Source organism: Corylus avellana, chromosome 2 (assembly GCF_965113065.1).
Source record: "Corylus avellana chromosome 2, dhCorAvel1.hap1.2, whole genome shotgun sequence".
Taxonomy (NCBI): domain Eukaryota; kingdom Viridiplantae; phylum Streptophyta; class Magnoliopsida; order Fagales; family Betulaceae; genus Corylus; species Corylus avellana.
The window spans coordinates 42,732,646-42,751,099 of NC_142491.1; the positions used below are offsets into that span (position 1 = coordinate 42,732,646).

An 18,454-nucleotide genomic window follows, 5' to 3' on the forward strand; every position below is an offset into this window, starting at 1 on the left:
ATGCAATCCTAAACAATTTATTTTCTATGATTTAAAGTGCGTTTTTAAAGAAATAATATGCGTTTTTAAACCAAATCGCAATTTTAGAGTATTTGTGATTGTGATTTTAAAAACGAAAATTTTAAAATTGTGTGATTTTAACATGTTTTATCAAACGTGTGCGACTTTAAAATGTGACACAATTTTTAAAATCGCACTGCCAAACAAACTCTTAATTTAAAATCGTACTTTTTATCTTTAAAATCCCAATGTTAAACACACCCATAATTGATAAGTTGTTATACTTGATAATTGAATGCTTATTTTATCAGATGACACTATTAAGCTTTTAAAATTTGAAATAGAAGTATCATCATTGCTACTAGACTACTAGTGAAGGGTAAAGATCAACAGCACGCGGCGTGCATTGCACGCCCGTGCTGTTGAACTTAAAAAAAAAAAAAAAAAAAAAAATTTTGCACTGGGCGTGCCACGCCCGCGCGTGCTGCCAATCAGTGCTCACTAGTGAATTATAGATGATTTATTTAATATTGTATATTGTATATAATTGTTTCATTATTTAAAAATTAATAATATTTAATGTTATGTGTAAGGTACCGGTCTAATTAATGGTAAAGAGATAATAATGATTGTGTGACAGATATTGAATTAATGCTTTAAAAAGTGTCATCTTGGTTAAATTCCATTTTTATCAATGCGCATCTATTGTGATTTATGAGTAAACAAAACACTTGTTTGTTGTTGCCGCTTGAGATATTGCGGTATTACTGTGGATGATATCTTTTAGTTATTTCAACAGAATTAATTATGTCTCTTCACTTTTTATTCGGTGCGTAAGGAAGCTGACATTGCTACACGTTGGATTGCTTGTCAGCTAAGCTAAAGAAGTCTTCACTCCTTCAAACTTGGTTTCATTCTGCATCTCTTAACTTTGATTAGTTTTTTTTTTTTTTTTTTTTTTTTATAGAGATTTTGATCCTACAATAAGGTTGGTATTGCAATATGGCAATCTTTTGTAAGAGTTTATTTGGCTTTCATTTGTTTGGACGGGTATTCGAGCCGTTTGACTTTACTTGTTCGAATCATTTGGATACGTATTCGAACAGGGCCCAAATATACTCAAAGTAAATTACCTTATTGCAATGTTATGAGGCTGCAATATTCAGGATTGTACATGCGGACTTAAGGTATGCAAATGCGGTTTATATATATTATTTTTTAAAATTTATTGTTTGTTTGATGTTCAAATTTATGTGTTGTGGAACAAAATAGGTGGTTATTCTTGCAATTAATTCAAGTTTTTGTTTCTGTAATTGCCTAAAGTTGACATAATTTTTAAAACTAGCATTAGATTTGTGATAGATGATTATATCATGGATGGTAGATAAGGATGAAATCTAATTGTATCAAGAGTCTAAGTAGTCATAATTGTTTAAAACTTGGATGTGAAAAAGAATTTGAATTTAAGACTTCGGTTCCGTTTCTTTCGACTTAAAATGGTTTTTAGAAAATGATTTATGTATTTTACGATGTTTATTGCGATGTAAAATAGTGGTCAACAAAAAATATTTTATTTTTTACCGAAAATTCTTATTTAATTTTTCGACTTTGAACATCTCATTCTCAAATTGACGGACCCTGCCAATACATGCACAGGACCCCGTCGGGACTTGACCGGGACTTGTTCGGGACTCGCCTAGGACCCGCTCGGGACCTGCCCGGGAAACAACTGAACCTAATCGGGACCCGACCGGACCTCTCGAGACCTCGTCGGGACTTAACCGGGACTCGCCCAAGAGGGCCAAGACCCGTCCGGGACTCAGCGAAAAACATTTTTCGATATTTGGCCTGTACGGAAAATCAGGTGGGTCCTGGTCGGGTCCCCGACGTTGAAACATTTTCAGCTATAAAACATTTTCCAATATTTGGTGCGTACACAAAATCATATTAAACACTAAATTAGGAAAATGTCCCTGTCGGGTCTTGGGTAGATCTTGCTAGGGTCACGAGTTGATCCTAACGGGGTCCGAGCGGGTCCCGGGTGAGTCCTTGTGGGACTCGGTTCCGACACCTCTAAGACTTGGTCGAGACATTTTCGTAATTTAGAGTTTAATATGATTCAATGAAAATATTTATATATCAAATTTTAAAAAATAAAATAAAATAAAAAAATTGAAAGAAAATTAAAAATTGATTTTCCGTGTGTACGGTAAACGTTGTTCAAGGAAAATGATTTATTTGAAAATATTTTATTGACATAAACCATTTTACGTCAAAAGAAACAAAGCCATCGTATGCTTGGACAAAAAACTCGTTATATTTTATGTATATTTTAAGTTTAAACTTGTCATAAATTTATTTATTTATTTTTAAGTTTAAACTTCTCATTATTGCACAAACTCTCTCTTGCAATTCATTCTCTAGCCACGAGACTACCAGAGCTCATTGGAGGTCGTCAATTGTCGCCATTATCACTTTCTATCACCCATCGTCTTATCTAATTTTCCATACTAGCCAAATATCAAAAAATATTTGCAGCTAAAGTCATTTTATTGAAAAATGATTTCACTCAAAAGATTTTTTCAATAAAAAAAATAAAATAGGTACAAATAAAGGACCTAAGAAGATATCCAACAACAATAATCAAAATAACTACTAAAGTACAAAATTTTATTTTCACTAGTGCAATATAGCTAAGATACGAGAATAATAGTAAAGCTGAATTATGTTATTGTTTTGAGAAAATAAAGAGAAGAGAAGACAAATAAAAATTTGAGGCGTTTGGGTCTTAAAGTCCTGTGTCCACCATTGTCAATGCCCTATGGGCTATGTCTATTAAACTACATTATGATGGAACAATTATACTGCCTATTTATAGTCACATGATTATGAAAATGTACCATATAATAAGAAAATAATATTACTAGTATTTTATTGTCTCCCAATAAATATAGCTCGATTATGACTTTGTAAAGTACGCGCGTGGGTGTTTTTATTTAAATCTCACCGCCCAAAAAACATTTAATTTAATTGAATTAAATGGTTTGTCAGACTCCGGATGCGCACAATCACTCTTTACATGCAATAGGTCGCCTTCCCGTACGAGTACGACGGCCTGTTCTTTGGCTGGATCTCGGTGCTTTGATGTTTACAGTTAATTCGCCGGCCGGGTTGACCCTCTTTCTGATGGATATTCGGAATCAAAATGATTTATTGGTGACTCATCAGTATGCTGGGTGTTTTTGTCGGAAGCAATTTGGAATGGAGGGAAATGTTTATTTTCTTCATCGGGTGAGTCTATCCACATTTTGATTGTTATAAATTATAATCGAGTAATCTCGATTTTCAATCTTATATAATATCTAAATAGAGCTTTAAATACAAATATCATCTATCTATTTTGATGTTAAAAAAGAAAAAAAAAAAAGAGTTTAATAATATGGGTAGACAAGTAATTCTAGAAGACCTACTTGTGTCCCTCTAAAATGATGTGGCTATTCAAATTACTATTTGATCAAAATCTAATAATGATCAAGCACAAGCCTAATAGTGATTTTAATAGCCACATTATTCTTGGAAGGACACAAGTAGGATACATGTATGCCTTCTAGAATTACTTTGGGCTGACAAGCAGTTGAGGTTATTGGTTAAAACCACTAATCGCAACTGCTCCGCTTAGGTGATTAGCGGTTATTTTATAACCCTTTTTTTTTAATTTATTCTTTTTTTATATATAAACTTGTAGGCTTTTTTAGGTGTTTTTGGCATTCATTGTGCCAATTTTGTAGCTTATTTAAAATAGTTTTGGATCAAAAGTGCAAAAAAAAAAATGTTAATATGATGAAATCATATCTCTAATTCGCATTTAAAACAAACCACCAAAACAATCTGGTTTTAATGTTATATTTTTAATATAAAATATATATTAATATTATTATATAGAGAACTTCAATTCTAGGTGGCCTACTTGTATCTTACTTGTATCCCACTAAGAATTATGTGGTTATTAAAATCACTCTTTGATCAAAATTCAATAATGATCAATCATAAGCCCAATGGTGATTTTAATAGCTACATCATTATTAGTATGATACAAGTAGGCCACCTAGAATTACTCATCCTACTATCAGGATAAGCTATAAAAGTAAGGTTTTACAGCAACCAATACAAGGTTGACACATCATTTAAAAACACAAAATACAATAACCATGAAAGCACTAGATCTTATGAAGAAAAAAAAAACAAAAAACCAATCAACAAAAAGCCTCCGCACTACAAAAAATTGCATTTTTCTTGACCATTCATTTTTGATGTGTCAAGACTCTTAACATGTTACTAAAGTTTAGTGACGTGTCAGTATTGATGTGTGTAAAAGGTTAAAAATCAAAGTGTCAAAACTGGAAATTTTTTGACGTGCCAATGTTTAACACGTCATAAATTGATGATGTGGCAAACGGAGGCACGTCAAAAAATAAATTTTGACATGTATTTTTTACCACGTCACCAATTTTTTACGTGTCAAAACTGACACGTCAAAAACTTTATTAACGTTGCCAATATTGTCACGTCGCCTTTTTTATTGACGTGGTAATATTGCTACATCAATAAATTTTTTGACATGTCAAATAGTACCACATTAAAAAAGAAGGTGACGTTGCAATATCGCCACATCAATAAAGTTCTTGATGTTGCAATTTCGGCATGTCACTCAAGTTTTAAAAAATTATTAAAAAAATAATAAGAATTTTTTGTTTTTGTTTTTCAGGAATTTTTACTCATGAAATTTCTCAAAGCCGTGCTTGGTTGCTGAGAAAACATCTGAACTAATAAATTTTTATAAATAAATTTTTTTTAGGGTTAAATTCACTTTACCCTTTGAAGTTTTAGGAGTTTTTCAATTTAAACCCCAACTTTTAAAAATTAGCAATGTACTCCCCTAATGTTTTAAAAATTTTCAATTTAGACCATCCGTTACTAATTTCCGCCTAATTGAACAGAAATCATTCCACGTACGTCTCACGTCTGATTTTGATGCTCTCTATTCCAATTTTGTACTCATTAAAACCTATGAAATTACGTAATTAACCTCATTTTTCATAGGTTTTAATGAGGGTTATTACGTAATTTCATAAGTTTTAATGAGGATAAAATTGGAATAGAGGGCATCAAAATCCCACGAGAGATGCACGTGTGATGATTTTCATCCAATTAGACGAAAATTAGTAACGGAGGGTTTGAATTAAAATTTTTTGAAACATTAGGGGGTACATTGTCAATTTTTAAACATTGATGTTCGAATTGAAAAACCTCTGAAACTTCAGGGGGTAAAGTGAATTTTTCCCTTAATTTTTTTTTTTTTTTCCACAATTGAGAGTGCGCGGGGTACGCAGAGAGAGTGTGTGGGGGACGGATTAAAAGAAGAGAGAAAAAGTTGAATAAAGAGAGATTTGAGCGCGGGAGGAGAAGAAAGAGGGAGGAGAAAGAAAGTTATTCTATAATTTACTGACGTGTTACATGTGACACGTCAACAAATAAAAAAATTTAATATATTCTTAATATTTTTCTGGCATGCCACATGTAACACGTCAAGAAATTCTTGACGTGCTACATATGAGACGTCAATAAATTCTTAACGTGCCACATGTAACACATCAAAAAAATTTTGACGTGCCACATGTAACACATCAAAAAAATTTTGACGTGCCACATGTAACAAGTCAAGAAACAAATTTTTATATTATTATAATATTTTCCTAAACACTAATTAGTGTTTATAAGAGAAAAAAGTCATCATATATATATATATATATATATATATATATATATATATATATATATATTTTTCTTTCTGTTGCATGTGTTGTTCTTATTTCAACACCTAAGCTAAATTCCTATCAAATATGAAAGGTCTAAATAAGTAGGATTTTGTTTAAGTGTTGTATGTAGTCTTTCAACAATCTAGATTTAATTTTGCTATCGCTGTCCTCAAGAGGTAGCTCAATCGGTTGTGAACCACGCCTTATGAAGTAGAGGTCACTAATTCAAATCTCCCCTCCCCCTTCCCTTATGTGGACATGTAAAAAAAAAAAAAAATTGTTATCGCTCTTTTTTTCATAAGAAACTTGGTATTATGATGTAGGACGCTCCCTTCCTACATCGGGAGAAAATTTTCTCCCTATACAGGAAGAAAAGTTTTCCCCTATACCGGGACATTAATTAGGGAGAAATTTCTCTCTCAACCGAGACTACTTGTCCCTTAGGCTCAATGACTATGATATAATTATAGACATATATAGGGTATACCAATTAAATTTTGTTACTTAATATATATTTTTTAAAACACATATATAATTAATATGATTAATTAATTAATTATAATTGAAATTCCGTTATTGATATGTGAAATAATGACACGTCAATAATTTTTGACGTGTCAAAAATGACATGTCAAAACTTTTGACATGTCATTTTAACACGTCAATAAAAGGTAATGTGTCAAAATGGCATGTAAAAAATTATTGACGTGTCGAAATGATACGTCAATCAAAAGTGACGTGGCATAATTCACCATGTCACTAATGGATATATTTTTTATTTTTAAATTTAGCAATGTGACAATCGTTGACACGTTGCTATTTATTCATGTGCGGTTCAAAACCTCAATAAAAACTTTATGAGGTGGGAATTTTTGCCACGTCTGAAAGAAGAGAAAGAGGAGAGCAGAAGACAGCGAGGGGTTTTTGTCCCCTTGCCCAGACCAGACCCGAGAGAGAGATTGAGAGAGAGGGTCGGAGTTAGACAGAAAGAGACACGAGAGTTGAGAGAGAGCTGAGATTGGTGGAAGAGAGGGGCGTACCGTGGTGGCTGGGTCACCGGCGACGTGTAGCAGTGGCTCTTCCGGCGACGTGGCAGCGATCCCGCAACCCAGAATCGTCACGTTAGGTAATCTCTAGCATTTCCTTAGTTTAATTTAAGGATTTCCTGCTGTGCTAGCTGAATTGCTAGGAGTTCTTGTGGCCAAATGGGGAGTGTTTCTGCGATGATTTTCCACTAGAATCGAAGAGTATTTTGGCGTGTTTTCTTTAGGAAAACCGAGTGTGTATTTTGTAAGGACTATAGTTTTGTTGACAAAGTTCTATGGGTTTGATTTTGAGTGATTGTGGTTGATAAAGCTAGGACTCGGTTTGGGTCTTTTGTTAGATGATTTTTAATTGTGGCTTTTAATCCCTTGTTTAAGGTTAACATTTGGGTTGTTGACTACTTTGAAGCTTTGTGATTTTTGGGGGATTAATTATGATGGCTAGCTATTGAGGGTTTAATATGGGTTTGATTATTCATTTGGTGCTTATAGGTTGTTGACCAATTATAGTGTTCTTGGCTTATTGTTTTGTGACACTTGGGTTGTTAACAAATAGAGTTTTGATGCTTGATTTAGAGGTAGCCGGTTGCGTATTAATTTTAGGGTATCGATTTTGGGTAGCTATGACCAAATGGAGGAGAGAGTTTCGGTTATGGTTTGTTGTTGTTATGGTTGGGTACCTTGAGTTCCTATTAATTGGCGTTTTGGTGTGTCGTATTGTTAGCTTGAGAAGGTGGGTTGTTTTATGGGTTAAAGTGTATTTTGAGGGTTGTCTTTTTGGGGGACGGATGATGATTCTAGGAGTTGCTTATGTCTAGGGGTTGCGATTGTGTTGAGGTTTAGGATCCTAGAAGGGGTTGTAGATGAGATTATTCTAACTAGGGTATTATTAATATCTAAATTAGTATTAAGAGGTGGTTGGATGTTGATTATTTTAATTTTCTTATTTGATCCTGAGGCTTGTATACGTAGAAAATAATAGGAATTGATTTCTTGAGCGGTTATTTTTCTTCTACGTTGCTTTGATTTATGAAGGTAATATTAATTTATTTTTCTTTAATCATATTGCAGAAAAAAATTGAAAGTGAAATCACACCGATAAAAGCGGTTTTTGGAATATCCTTACATTTTCCGATTTGCTTTCACAAAAAATTTCGAAGTGGGCGGTTTGGGAAATGTTCTATTGGTAAGAAACTTTTCATTATAATTATTTAGAAATTCAGAAATCTTATATTTTTAATCTTTATTTGAGTTTCTATAATCATTCCCAACTTTTGGTTTCTTTATTTTTTTTTTTTTTAATTTAACTCATTTTTCTTTTTTGAATTGAATTTCGGTATCTGGTTCTATTTATTTTTTATGATTATGTTCTGGCCATACTTCCAGTGCTAATTTTTTTTCCCTGACTTACTTTGACATTCCTTGTAAAGAATGTGAGTTAATTTTCGGTAATCCTTACCCTTTCACGGAATCTAGTTTTAGATTGTGGGTTTGTAGGTTAGCGAACTACACATGTATGCGTACGGAAATTAACTTAATTATGTTTAACTTAATGTTTGTGATATGCAATTATATTTGACTGGTTATGCAAATCAAGTTAATTAGTATTATTGAATGGCTAAGATTTGTCTAAGTTATCCCTATATATTATTTTGTAATTTTCAAGCCTAACTCCTCAAGATGCCCAAGCATCAAGCATGGCTTCTCAAAATGTCGTGTTTTATTTCTCTTACATCTTGCTAAATCTCCTTTTTTCAAGAGTTATAAAAGTTGCCTTAGAGAACTTTTCTAAGTGTTTGCTGATATAATCCTACGTACTCTCATTCTACAGTACTGCACTTCTTTAAGACGATTGATATGAATCATTTTTTAGTTGGGGACCATATATAGGATCATATGTTCCTGCTATTCATCGTATTATTTTAACATTAGGCTTCAACCCTTTGATAATCAAGCTTTCAAAGGGCTCAGAAGTTTCAATGGCATATGATTCTTTGGTAGGTTTGAAAAATGAAACATTGAGACTTTCACTACTATTACCTTCCTCATTACGTACGTCCAGCTGATTCTTTGGTCTTAAGAGTTCTGGTTTTAAGAATGAGTGATTGCCCTTCTCTGACTTTGGTCTTATAATAGATGAAAGTTTACAAATGATACCCATTTTAATGCAATAAACACTATTCCTAAAATAACTTTAGATGAGTGAAGAAATGTGGGTTTGAATTTGAAATAAGGTGTGTTCAAAGTTAAAAAAGGTTGTCTTCAAATTTAAGAGTACTATGAGAAGTTCAATTGATAAGTGCCTTAATTTGTTTCTATAAATTTTCCTTTATTTTGGGAGCCTAAATATGGAAGTATATCGTATATTATGTGATGAAAGAAATATATATCATATATGTACGTATATATATTAACATCTTGTTGTCAATAACATTATAGCCTTATACTCAACATGACTTCACAAATTCAAATTGCCACGCTTTGGAGTGCTTGAAATGGCTGCTGGAAGATCATCTTTTCATGTGAATTTTACTCGAGTATGCCCATCAAGAAATTACGCAACAAATTGAAAATAATAATATAATAATAACAAATGGACTACAACTGCGCAGCTTCGTGTTTTATTAGAAAAAGTCGAGGGGAGGAGTTTTCGTTGGCTCTCATACTCTTGAGTGATTCAGTGAAGGTGACTGAAAGCGCCAACTGTTTAATTGAACGGCGGAAAAAAAAAAAAAAAAAACCCTAAACTATTGTGGACTTTTTAGATTCGTAATTGAGCGCCATAGTTGATCATGGCTGGTGGAGAATCGGACATGGACGCCATGAACGAAGCCCTAAGCTCCGCGCAGATTTTCAAAGACAAGCAGCAACAATTCGGCCTTAACCCTAAAGACCATGAGCAGGAGCAAAACGGCAGTGGCGTGCAGATCACGTGCTTTAGCCACGTCTTCAAAGATGTCACTCTTCATTTCCAGATCCTCCGCCTTCCCAAACAGGTCCATTTTCTTAAAAATTGAGACATTTCTCTTCTAATCGTTCTTTATTTCTCATATATCTTTAATTGTTTGTGATTTTCCGTGTAGATATACGTGTGGGTCGGTTGCAACTCTGCCAAATTAGGGCACTTATGCGCATCTGCACCTACACGGCCTGTAAGTTTTTTAAGTCCTTGCAGTTTTTATGGTCTCCATCAATTCTATCGAGTAGATTTCTTTAAATCTCAATTATTATATTCAAATTAAATGGCAAATTTACCGTTATTTATGATAGAATCTCTGCAATTTTATTTATAGTTGAGATTTAAAGAAATGTACACAATCATATCAATTATAATTCAAAGATTATGATGCATTATATTTTGCTATTTGGTGACATAAAGGACACGGTTAGTGTTGCTTCCATACTTGGAGGAACTTCTGATAATACAGGATCTGGCATTGCTCGGCGATTAGGTAAGTTTTGATTTATGTACGTTGGTTTATGGAATTACCAATTATGGATTTTTGGTGCCCAGAATGACGTGCCATGTTTCTTCTAGTGTTGAAGACTGGTCTCAATATAATTCTGGCCTGCAATATTCCAAAGAATAGTCCTATGCTGGAGGTCTCTTCTCTCTCTCATTCTCTCCCACACACCCACCCCTGTAAATATTTCTTAGTTTTCAGTTTGGCTGTCTGGTTTGGATCTCCTAGGGATTTATCTATTGATTTATTTCTTCCGTCCCCTTTGGATTTTAGGCTGAAGCTGAGAAGGTGTTGGTACAAAAGCTAATCCACCTGGGTTACACAAGGCGGAAGGCAGAAGGATTGTCCTCGTAGCAGGGCCTTGGCAAACCTACTATATATGAAACACATCCATTGTTATAGACTATTATTATTAAGAGTCCTAAACTTTCAGGGTGTTATCTCTTTCATTTTCTTCTCTTTTTGACACTTTCTTCTTGCTTCAGATGGTATACCCTAAAGAATGTTATTGACAATTTCAAGTTCAATATAATATTTGTCTAGAGATGGAAGAGGAATTAGAAAAACTTGTGAAGAAGCATATTCAAAACATCTGATTACAATAAAATTCTATGGCACAAAGTATTAAGGCAACATTAAGGCACAAACTATAGTATCTACGGCACAAACTAATGTATTATGGCAACATTAAGGCACAAACTATAGTATTGACGGCACAAACTATTATTATTCTGTGATTACAAGAAGCCGTAAACTGCTACAAAGTAACTTTAGTGCCCAATCTATTAAGGCAACATGGCATAACTGCAATGCCCAGAAACTTGAGAGAGCGAGAGAGAGAACTTAAATTCCTGAAGCAACGATGATTGATCGGCGGCACTTTTAAAGTTTTTAAAAAATCGACTTCTGGGAAACTTGAAACTCATATAGTGACCGGCACGATTGACAACCGCCATCCAAGGTATTCGTGAATCATAGGTTCCTAGTAAAGACTATGCAAAATTTATATCATGAGATTAGCAACAAGAATTCCCTTCACTTTAGAAGTAAGCAAAATGATGAAAGCAATCAGTTTGTAGGTTGTTATGCCATGATATAGCTCCATAGAAGTGCCAAAATCCTATAGAACATACTGTAAAATCCAAAAATAAAAAACAAAATCCTATGGATAGATAAGCAAACCAGCAACTTCATCAAAGATTCAAAAGTAAGAAAGGATATTCGATGTCTTATTAAAATGGTAAGAGCTAGCATATTTAGACCAGATTTTGTTCAACAAAGAACTAGTTTCTCTGGTTGTCTGCCAGCAACGATTCAATAACTTTGAACCCCTCACCAACTGGAAAAGAGTCGAGAACTAGAAGAGTAATGTCATGAAAAACGTGAACTAGGAGCTTGCTATAAGACTTGCATAATTTATGATCCCAAAAACTGGTCTTAGGTGTCGGAAATAATTTTGGAATAATTTTGGATGGTGCACAAATTTTCATTGATATAAAATAATTGCAATATGAAAATTAACAATAAAATACATAAGATAAAAAGTAGAGTATGGAAAGATCTCACAATGCTATCAGTGGCGGAGCCAGCCATTTTATATTGGGGAGCCGCTAAAATTTTTTTAGCGTCCTAAAAATTTTCTCCACCCTAAAAATTTGGTAATTCACACAATATATACATCACAAAAAATATCTATAAAAGTTCATAAATATGTGCTCAATTGATATATTAGAAATGTAACATGTCGACACTATATCAAAAAGACAGAAATTAAAAAAAAAAAAAAAGTGTCTAGAACTGCACTTTACGGTCTTTTAGAAATACAAAATCATCAAATATCGAATCTAAATCGAAGCTCTTAGCAATTTTCCTTTCAATATAGAGAATTAAACTATTTGCAAGAAAATCATCCTCAATTTTGTTGCGAAGTCGTGTTTTAACAATTTTCATTGCTGAAAATACTCGTTCGGTAGTTGGTGTAGACATTAGAAGAGTCAATTTTCATTGCTGAGATTTATTTATTTATTATTATTTTTTTTTAGGGTTAAAGAAAAAAAAAATTTAAATCCTCACGGCACCCCCAAGGGGTAATGTGGCTTCGCCACTGAATGGTATAGAATCACGCAAGAACGTTGTCTTTAAATGTTGATTCGTGCCTCCCGAAGTATATAACTTGGTGTGATCGAATCTTTTGACATGCAACCTCCCAGGATTAGACCATAGCGTTCATTAATGACGCACTTCCAATAACGAAGAGTAATAGAACAATCTTTTTTCCACAAAGTAGATGATGAAATACAACCTCCCAGGATTAGACCATAACGTTCATTAATGACGCACTTTCAATAACGAAGAGTAATAGAACAATCTTTTTTCCACAAAGTAGATGATGAAATACAACACCAAAAATAGTTGCTAGTGGGGAATGAAAAATAACCCGCCAACTGCACGAAAATAAAATGTGGTAAAAATAATAAAATCATTTTCAACCAAACCCCAAAGGGGTTAATATAATATATATATATATAACGCGTTGGGTTGTTGATTCTCCCAAATGTAATAAATAACAAAACAAAAGTAATAACCAAATATTCATAGCAATTGAAGAAACAAAAGGCCATAAAACATATTAATAACGAATGGTCATAAACGGTAAAAGAAAAATCAATAGGTTTAATGACTCATGGTAAAAAACGTATGAAAAATTAAATGCTCCTTAATGACCAAACCGTCACAAAATTATTTCTAGAAAACTACTTGCTGGATATTAAATAAATAATAAAAGGGTTTGAAAAGAAAGAAAATAAAAACAATTGTTTGTACAACATTAGGTTCATTTTTCTGCATAATTTTTAGAGATTGTTGATATCAGGCGTTATGAACATTGAGAAGAACAGGTGAGATAAGTCTGTTATTCAAACTTTGTCCTCTTTTACAAACTTAAAATGGGATATTTCCAACTAGTAAAAGAAAATAAAGAAGGTGATGGTATCAATCCTCGATCTTGATGTTTGATGGATCATTTTGTAGAATACTTACAATGTTATGTTGTTTTGCGTGCCACTTTTCTATGCTTCCATACCAGTTCCACTGGAAGCATAGAGCTACAAAGCGGGTGATACCAGCAGCAACAATCTCGACAAATGCCATCAGGACTGATATCTGAGGGGGATAAACCAGCAGTTGCTATAGACAACAGCAGACCCTCAAAGTTGCAGGGGATAATAAAGCTACCGGATTTGATGCCAGTTAAAGCTCTCTTGGCAACTTCATCAGCTTTCATTGCACCAGAAGAGGCTGCAATGATACTGGTGAGCTGGAGGCTTTTCATTATAATTATTTAGAAATTCAGAAATCATATATTTTTAATCTTTATTTGAGTTTTTATGATCATTTCTAACTTTTGATTTCTTTAATTTTAACTCATTTTTCTTTCGGTATCTAATTCTATTTATTTTTTATGATTATGTTCTGACCGTACTTTCAGTGCTAAATTTTTTTTCGGACTTCAACATTTATTTATTTTTTTCCTGCTTCTTACTCAGATACTCTTTTTCTCCTTTTTGTCATTTATGCATCCACTAATTATTATTATTATTATTTTTTCACTCTTATCATTTTTAAAAACAAACTTGTCATTGCACGGATTTTAAGCTTGTTATATATAACAGTAAGCGGTTAGCGATTTTTACCTCTGCAGTTTTGCAGCTCGCGGTTGCGGCGCAGTATACCTCGAACAATATTAGTAGATACCACTTCAATATAAGCAGAAGTAGAGTAAATACAGATCAAAGTCCAACACATCCCCACCGTCGCTTTGCATTACCTTTCAGGAGCTCAATTAATGACTGGCGCAAACCTCACATACCTCTCCCTCCTCCTCCTCCTCCTCTTCCCTCTAGGTCTCCTCGTCGTCCTCTACCTTATAACCCGGCCCCGTCCCGCCAGGGTCCCGATCAAGAACCGCCACGTGTTCATCACAGGCGGATCGAGCGGGATCGGGCTTGCCCTGGCCCACCGGGCGGCGTCGGAGGGCGCGCGCGTGTCGATCCTCGCGCGGTCCATTGACAAGCTGGAGGCGGCGAAGCAGAAGATCCTGCTCGCCACGGGGATCGACGTGGCGGTGTTCGCGGCAGACGTGCGGGACTACGACGCCCTATCAAGGGCGGTGGAGGAGGCCGGGCCCATCGATGTGCTGGTGGTGAATCAGGGGGTGTTCGTGCCGCAGGAGCTGGAGAGGCAGGGGTTGGATGAGGTGAAGTTCATGCTGGACGTGAATTTGATGGGGGCTTTTAACATGGTCAAAGCTGCTTTGCCTGCCATCAAACTTCAGCGGAGGGACCGTGGCCCCGGTTCCATCGCTCTCATGTCTTCTCAGGCCGGTCAGGTACGCTGAACCACAACCTTTCCCTACTCAATTCAATGGTGATATCGTCATAATCTTAATAATTCGATTTAAAAGCAATAATTGAGTTTGGAAGAAATCTAATAATCTACACAGTAACATAGTTGAATATTTAGAAATTTGTCTTGAATTTGTATGTGGCTTCGTAGGTGGGTATATACGGCTACACAGCGTATTCCGCTAGTAAGTTTGGGCTCCGGGGTTTGGCAGAGGCTTTGCAACAAGAGGTCATTGCCGATGACATCCTTGTCTCTCTTATATTCCCTCCAGACACTGACACTCCCGGTCTAGTCGAAGGTACGAAATTGAAGCATTCTTTTCGTAGTACTAACGTATTGTTGTCACATTGTATTGCTGCAACTGATTAGCTTGATTGATTCACTCGAATATTTATTAAATTTATGAATTTTAGGCTTACATGATCATCAAGTCATATACATTGTACTGGCTTGGTACCTATTTAACTCCAAAATGGAAAATAATCATCTTTTGTTGCTTTCATTAACACGAGAGTATGATTAAGATCACTACAGCATGTTATTCTATATGTATCCTCTAGTGGAAAATGTATATGCACAGATTAATCAGTGTGTTTCTAGTTCTGACCATGTGGGAGTTTTATTCGTTGTGTTGTTTGTAACTAAATTGGGTTTTTGGACTTATGTCTGCTGATTACAGAAACCAAGATAAGGCCACAGCTCACCAGTATCATTGCAGCCTCCTCTGGTGCAATGAAAGCTGATGAAGTTGCCAAGAGAGCTTTAGATGGCATCAAATCCGGTAGCTTTATTATCCCCTGCAACTTTGAGGGTCTGTTGCTGTCTATAGCAACTGCTGGTTTCTCCCCTCAGAGATCAGTCCTGATGGCATTTGTTGAGATTGTTGCTGCTGGTATCACCCGCTTTGCAGCTCTATGCTTCCTGTGGAACTGGTATGGAAGCATAGAAAAGTGGCACGCAAAACAACATTGTAAGTATTCTACAAAATGATCCATCAAACATCAAGAGGATTGATACCCTCACCTTGTTTATTTTCTTTTACTAGTTGGAAATATCCCTTTTTAAGTGTGTAAAAGAGGACAATGTTTGAATAACTGACTTATCTCACCTGCTCTTCTCAATGTTCATAACGCCTGATATCAACAATCTGTAAAAATTTTGCAGAAAAATGCACCTAAGACCAGTTTTTTTGGATCATAAATTATGCAAGTCTTATATATAGCAAGCTCCTAGTTCACATTTTTCATGACATTACTCTTCTAGTTCTCGACTCTTTTCCAGTTGGTGAGGGGTTCAAAGTTGTTGATTCGTTGCTGCGAGACAACCAGAGAAACTAGTTCTTTGTTGAATAAAATCTGGTCTAAATATGCTAGCTCTTACCATTTTAATAAGACATCGAATATCTTTTCTTACTTTTGAATCTTTGATGAAGTTGTTAGGTTTGCTTATCTATCCATAGGATTTTGTTTTTTATTTTTGGATTTTACAGTATGTTCTGTAGGATTTTGGCACTTCTGTGGAGCTATATCATGGCATAACAACCTACAAACGGATTGCTTTCATCATTTTGCTTACTTCTGAATTAAGGGGATTCTTGTTGCTAATCTCATGATATAAATTTTGTATGGTCTTTACTAGGAACCTATGATTCATGAATACCTTGGATGGCGGTTGTCAATTGTGCCGGTCTCTCGCACTCTCAAGTTTCTGGGCATTGCAGTTATGCCATGTTGCCTTAATAGAGATTGGGCACCATCTTCCTTTCGTTCCCCATTCATATTGATATGTCAAGATCGAAAGGACGTGGGGACTAAAGTCACTTTGTAGCAGTTTACGGCTTCTTGTAGTCACAATTTTGTTTTGATCGAACTCACTTCATTCTGTTATCAATCATTGCAAAGCCAGTTTATCGAATGTTACCTGCTCATCGAGAACAAATATACTTTGTGCCATAGAATTTTATTGTAATCAGATGTTTTGAATTTGCTTCTTAACAAGTTTTTCTAATTCCTCTTCCATCTCAAGACAAATATTATATGGAGCTTAAAATTGTCAATAACATTCTTTGGGGTAGACCATCTGAAGCACTAAGAAAGTGTCAAAAAGAGAAGAAAATGAAAGAGATAACACCCTGAAAGTTTAGGACTCTTAATAATAATAGTCTATAACAGTATAATAATAATAATAGTCTATAACAATGGATGTGTATCATATATAGCAGGTGATCCTTCTGCCTTCGGCCTTGTGTAACCCAGATGGATTAGCCTTTGTACCAACACCTTCTCAGCTTCTGCCTAAATTCTCAAAAATTCCGAAGGAGATGCTTTTGTACCAACACCTTCCTAAAATCCCAAAGGAGATGGAAGAAATAAATCAATAGATAAATCCATAAGGAGATCCAAACCAGACAGCCAAACTAAAAACTAAGAAATATTTACACGCGTGTGGGTGTGTGGGAGAGAGAGAAGAGACCTCAAGCATAGAACTATTGTTTGGAATATTGCAAGCCAAAATTATATTGAGACCGGTCTTCAACACTAGAAAAAACATGACATGTTAGCCTGAGCACCAAAAATCCATAATCCCATAAACCAAGTACATAAATCAAAACTTACCTAATCACCGAGCATTGCCAGATCCTGTATTATCAGAAGCTCCTCCAAGTATGGAAGCAACACTAACCGTATCTTTTATGTCACCAAATAGCAAAATATAATGCATCCTAATCTTTGAATTATAATTGATATGATTGTGTACATTTCTTTAAATCTCAACTATTGTTTCCAAATAAAATTGTAGAGATTCTATCATAAATATGGTAAATTTACCAGTTAATTTGAATATAATGGTTGAGATTTAAAGAAATCTACTCCATAGAATTGATGGAGACCATAAAAACTGCAAGAACTAAAAAAACTTACTGGCCGTGTAGGTGCAGATGCATATAAGTGCCCTAATTTGGCAGAGTTGCAACCGACCCACACGTATATCTACACTGAAAATCACAAACAATTAAAGATATATGAGAAATAAAGAACAAATATAAGAGAAATGTCTCAATTTTTTAGTTAATTGACTTGTTTGGGAAGGTAGAGGATCTAGAAATGAAGAGTGACCTCGTTGAAGACGTTGCTAAAGCACGCCACCGCCGTTTTGCTCCTGCTCATGGTCTTTAGGGTTAAGTCCGGGTTGGGGCTTCGTTCATGGCGTCCATGTCTGATTCTCCACTGGCCATGATCAACCACAAGAATTTAGGGTTTTTTTTTTTTTTTTGCCGTTCTATTAAACGGTTGGCGCTTTCAATCACCTTCACTGAATCACTAAGAGTATGAGAGGCTGAGAGCCAACGAAAACACCTCTCCTCAACTTTTTCTTTTAAGGCTCTGGTAAAATGGTTTACAGAAAATGATTTACACATTTTACGGTGTTTACTTCGATGTAAAATAGTGATAAACGAAAAATATTTTCCTTTTGACCAAAAATTCATTTTTAATTTTCGGAAAATGGTTTACGGTTTTCAAAACAGTAAACCGCCTAGGACCCGCTGGAACTTGACCGGGACCCGCCAAGGACCCCGCCTAGGACTCGCTTGGGACCCCACCGAGTGAGGTCCCGGACAAGTCCAGGTCAAGTCCTGCCGGGTCCCGGGCAAGTCCCTGCGGGGGTCTCAAACAAGTTCTGTGCAGGTCCCGGTGGGGACTTTATTGGAAAAAAAAAAAAATTTAAA

General features: G+C 35.1%; 2 protein-coding genes and 1 pseudogene across 3 annotated transcripts; 2 read left to right on the forward strand and 1 right to left on the reverse strand.

Moving 5' to 3' along the window:
• Positions 1-6,687: 6,687 nt before the first annotated feature.
• On the forward strand, positions 6,688-10,867 carry LOC132180437 (uncharacterized). Of its 2 annotated transcripts, XM_059593256.2 has the most exons (7): positions 6,688-6,942; positions 7,931-8,045; positions 9,625-9,855; positions 9,943-10,011; positions 10,239-10,311; positions 10,398-10,462; positions 10,597-10,867. In XM_059593256.2, the coding sequence occupies exons 3-7, from the start codon at positions 9,652-9,654 to the stop codon at positions 10,675-10,677; spliced, it is 492 nt and encodes a 163-aa protein (XP_059449239.1). In that variant the 5' UTR covers positions 6,688-6,942; positions 7,931-8,045; positions 9,625-9,651; the 3' UTR covers positions 10,678-10,867. The 2 variants fall into 2 exon arrangements, with proteins under 2 accessions (XP_059449239.1, XP_059449249.1); XM_059593266.2 differs by lacking the exon at positions 7,931-8,045.
• A 3,188-nt stretch (positions 10,868-14,055) lies between these two features.
• On the forward strand, positions 14,056-16,695 carry LOC132180428 (3-dehydrosphinganine reductase TSC10A). Its single transcript, XM_059593246.2, has 4 exons — positions 14,056-14,710; positions 14,878-15,025; positions 15,407-15,697; positions 16,366-16,695. Coding segments are annotated over exons 1-4 (984 nt in total). The 5' UTR covers positions 14,056-14,167; the 3' UTR covers positions 16,368-16,695.
• Positions 16,696-16,916: 221 nt separating this feature from the next.
• On the reverse strand, positions 16,917-17,894 carry LOC148587759 (uncharacterized; annotated as a pseudogene).
• Positions 17,895-18,454: the final 560 nt, after the last annotated feature.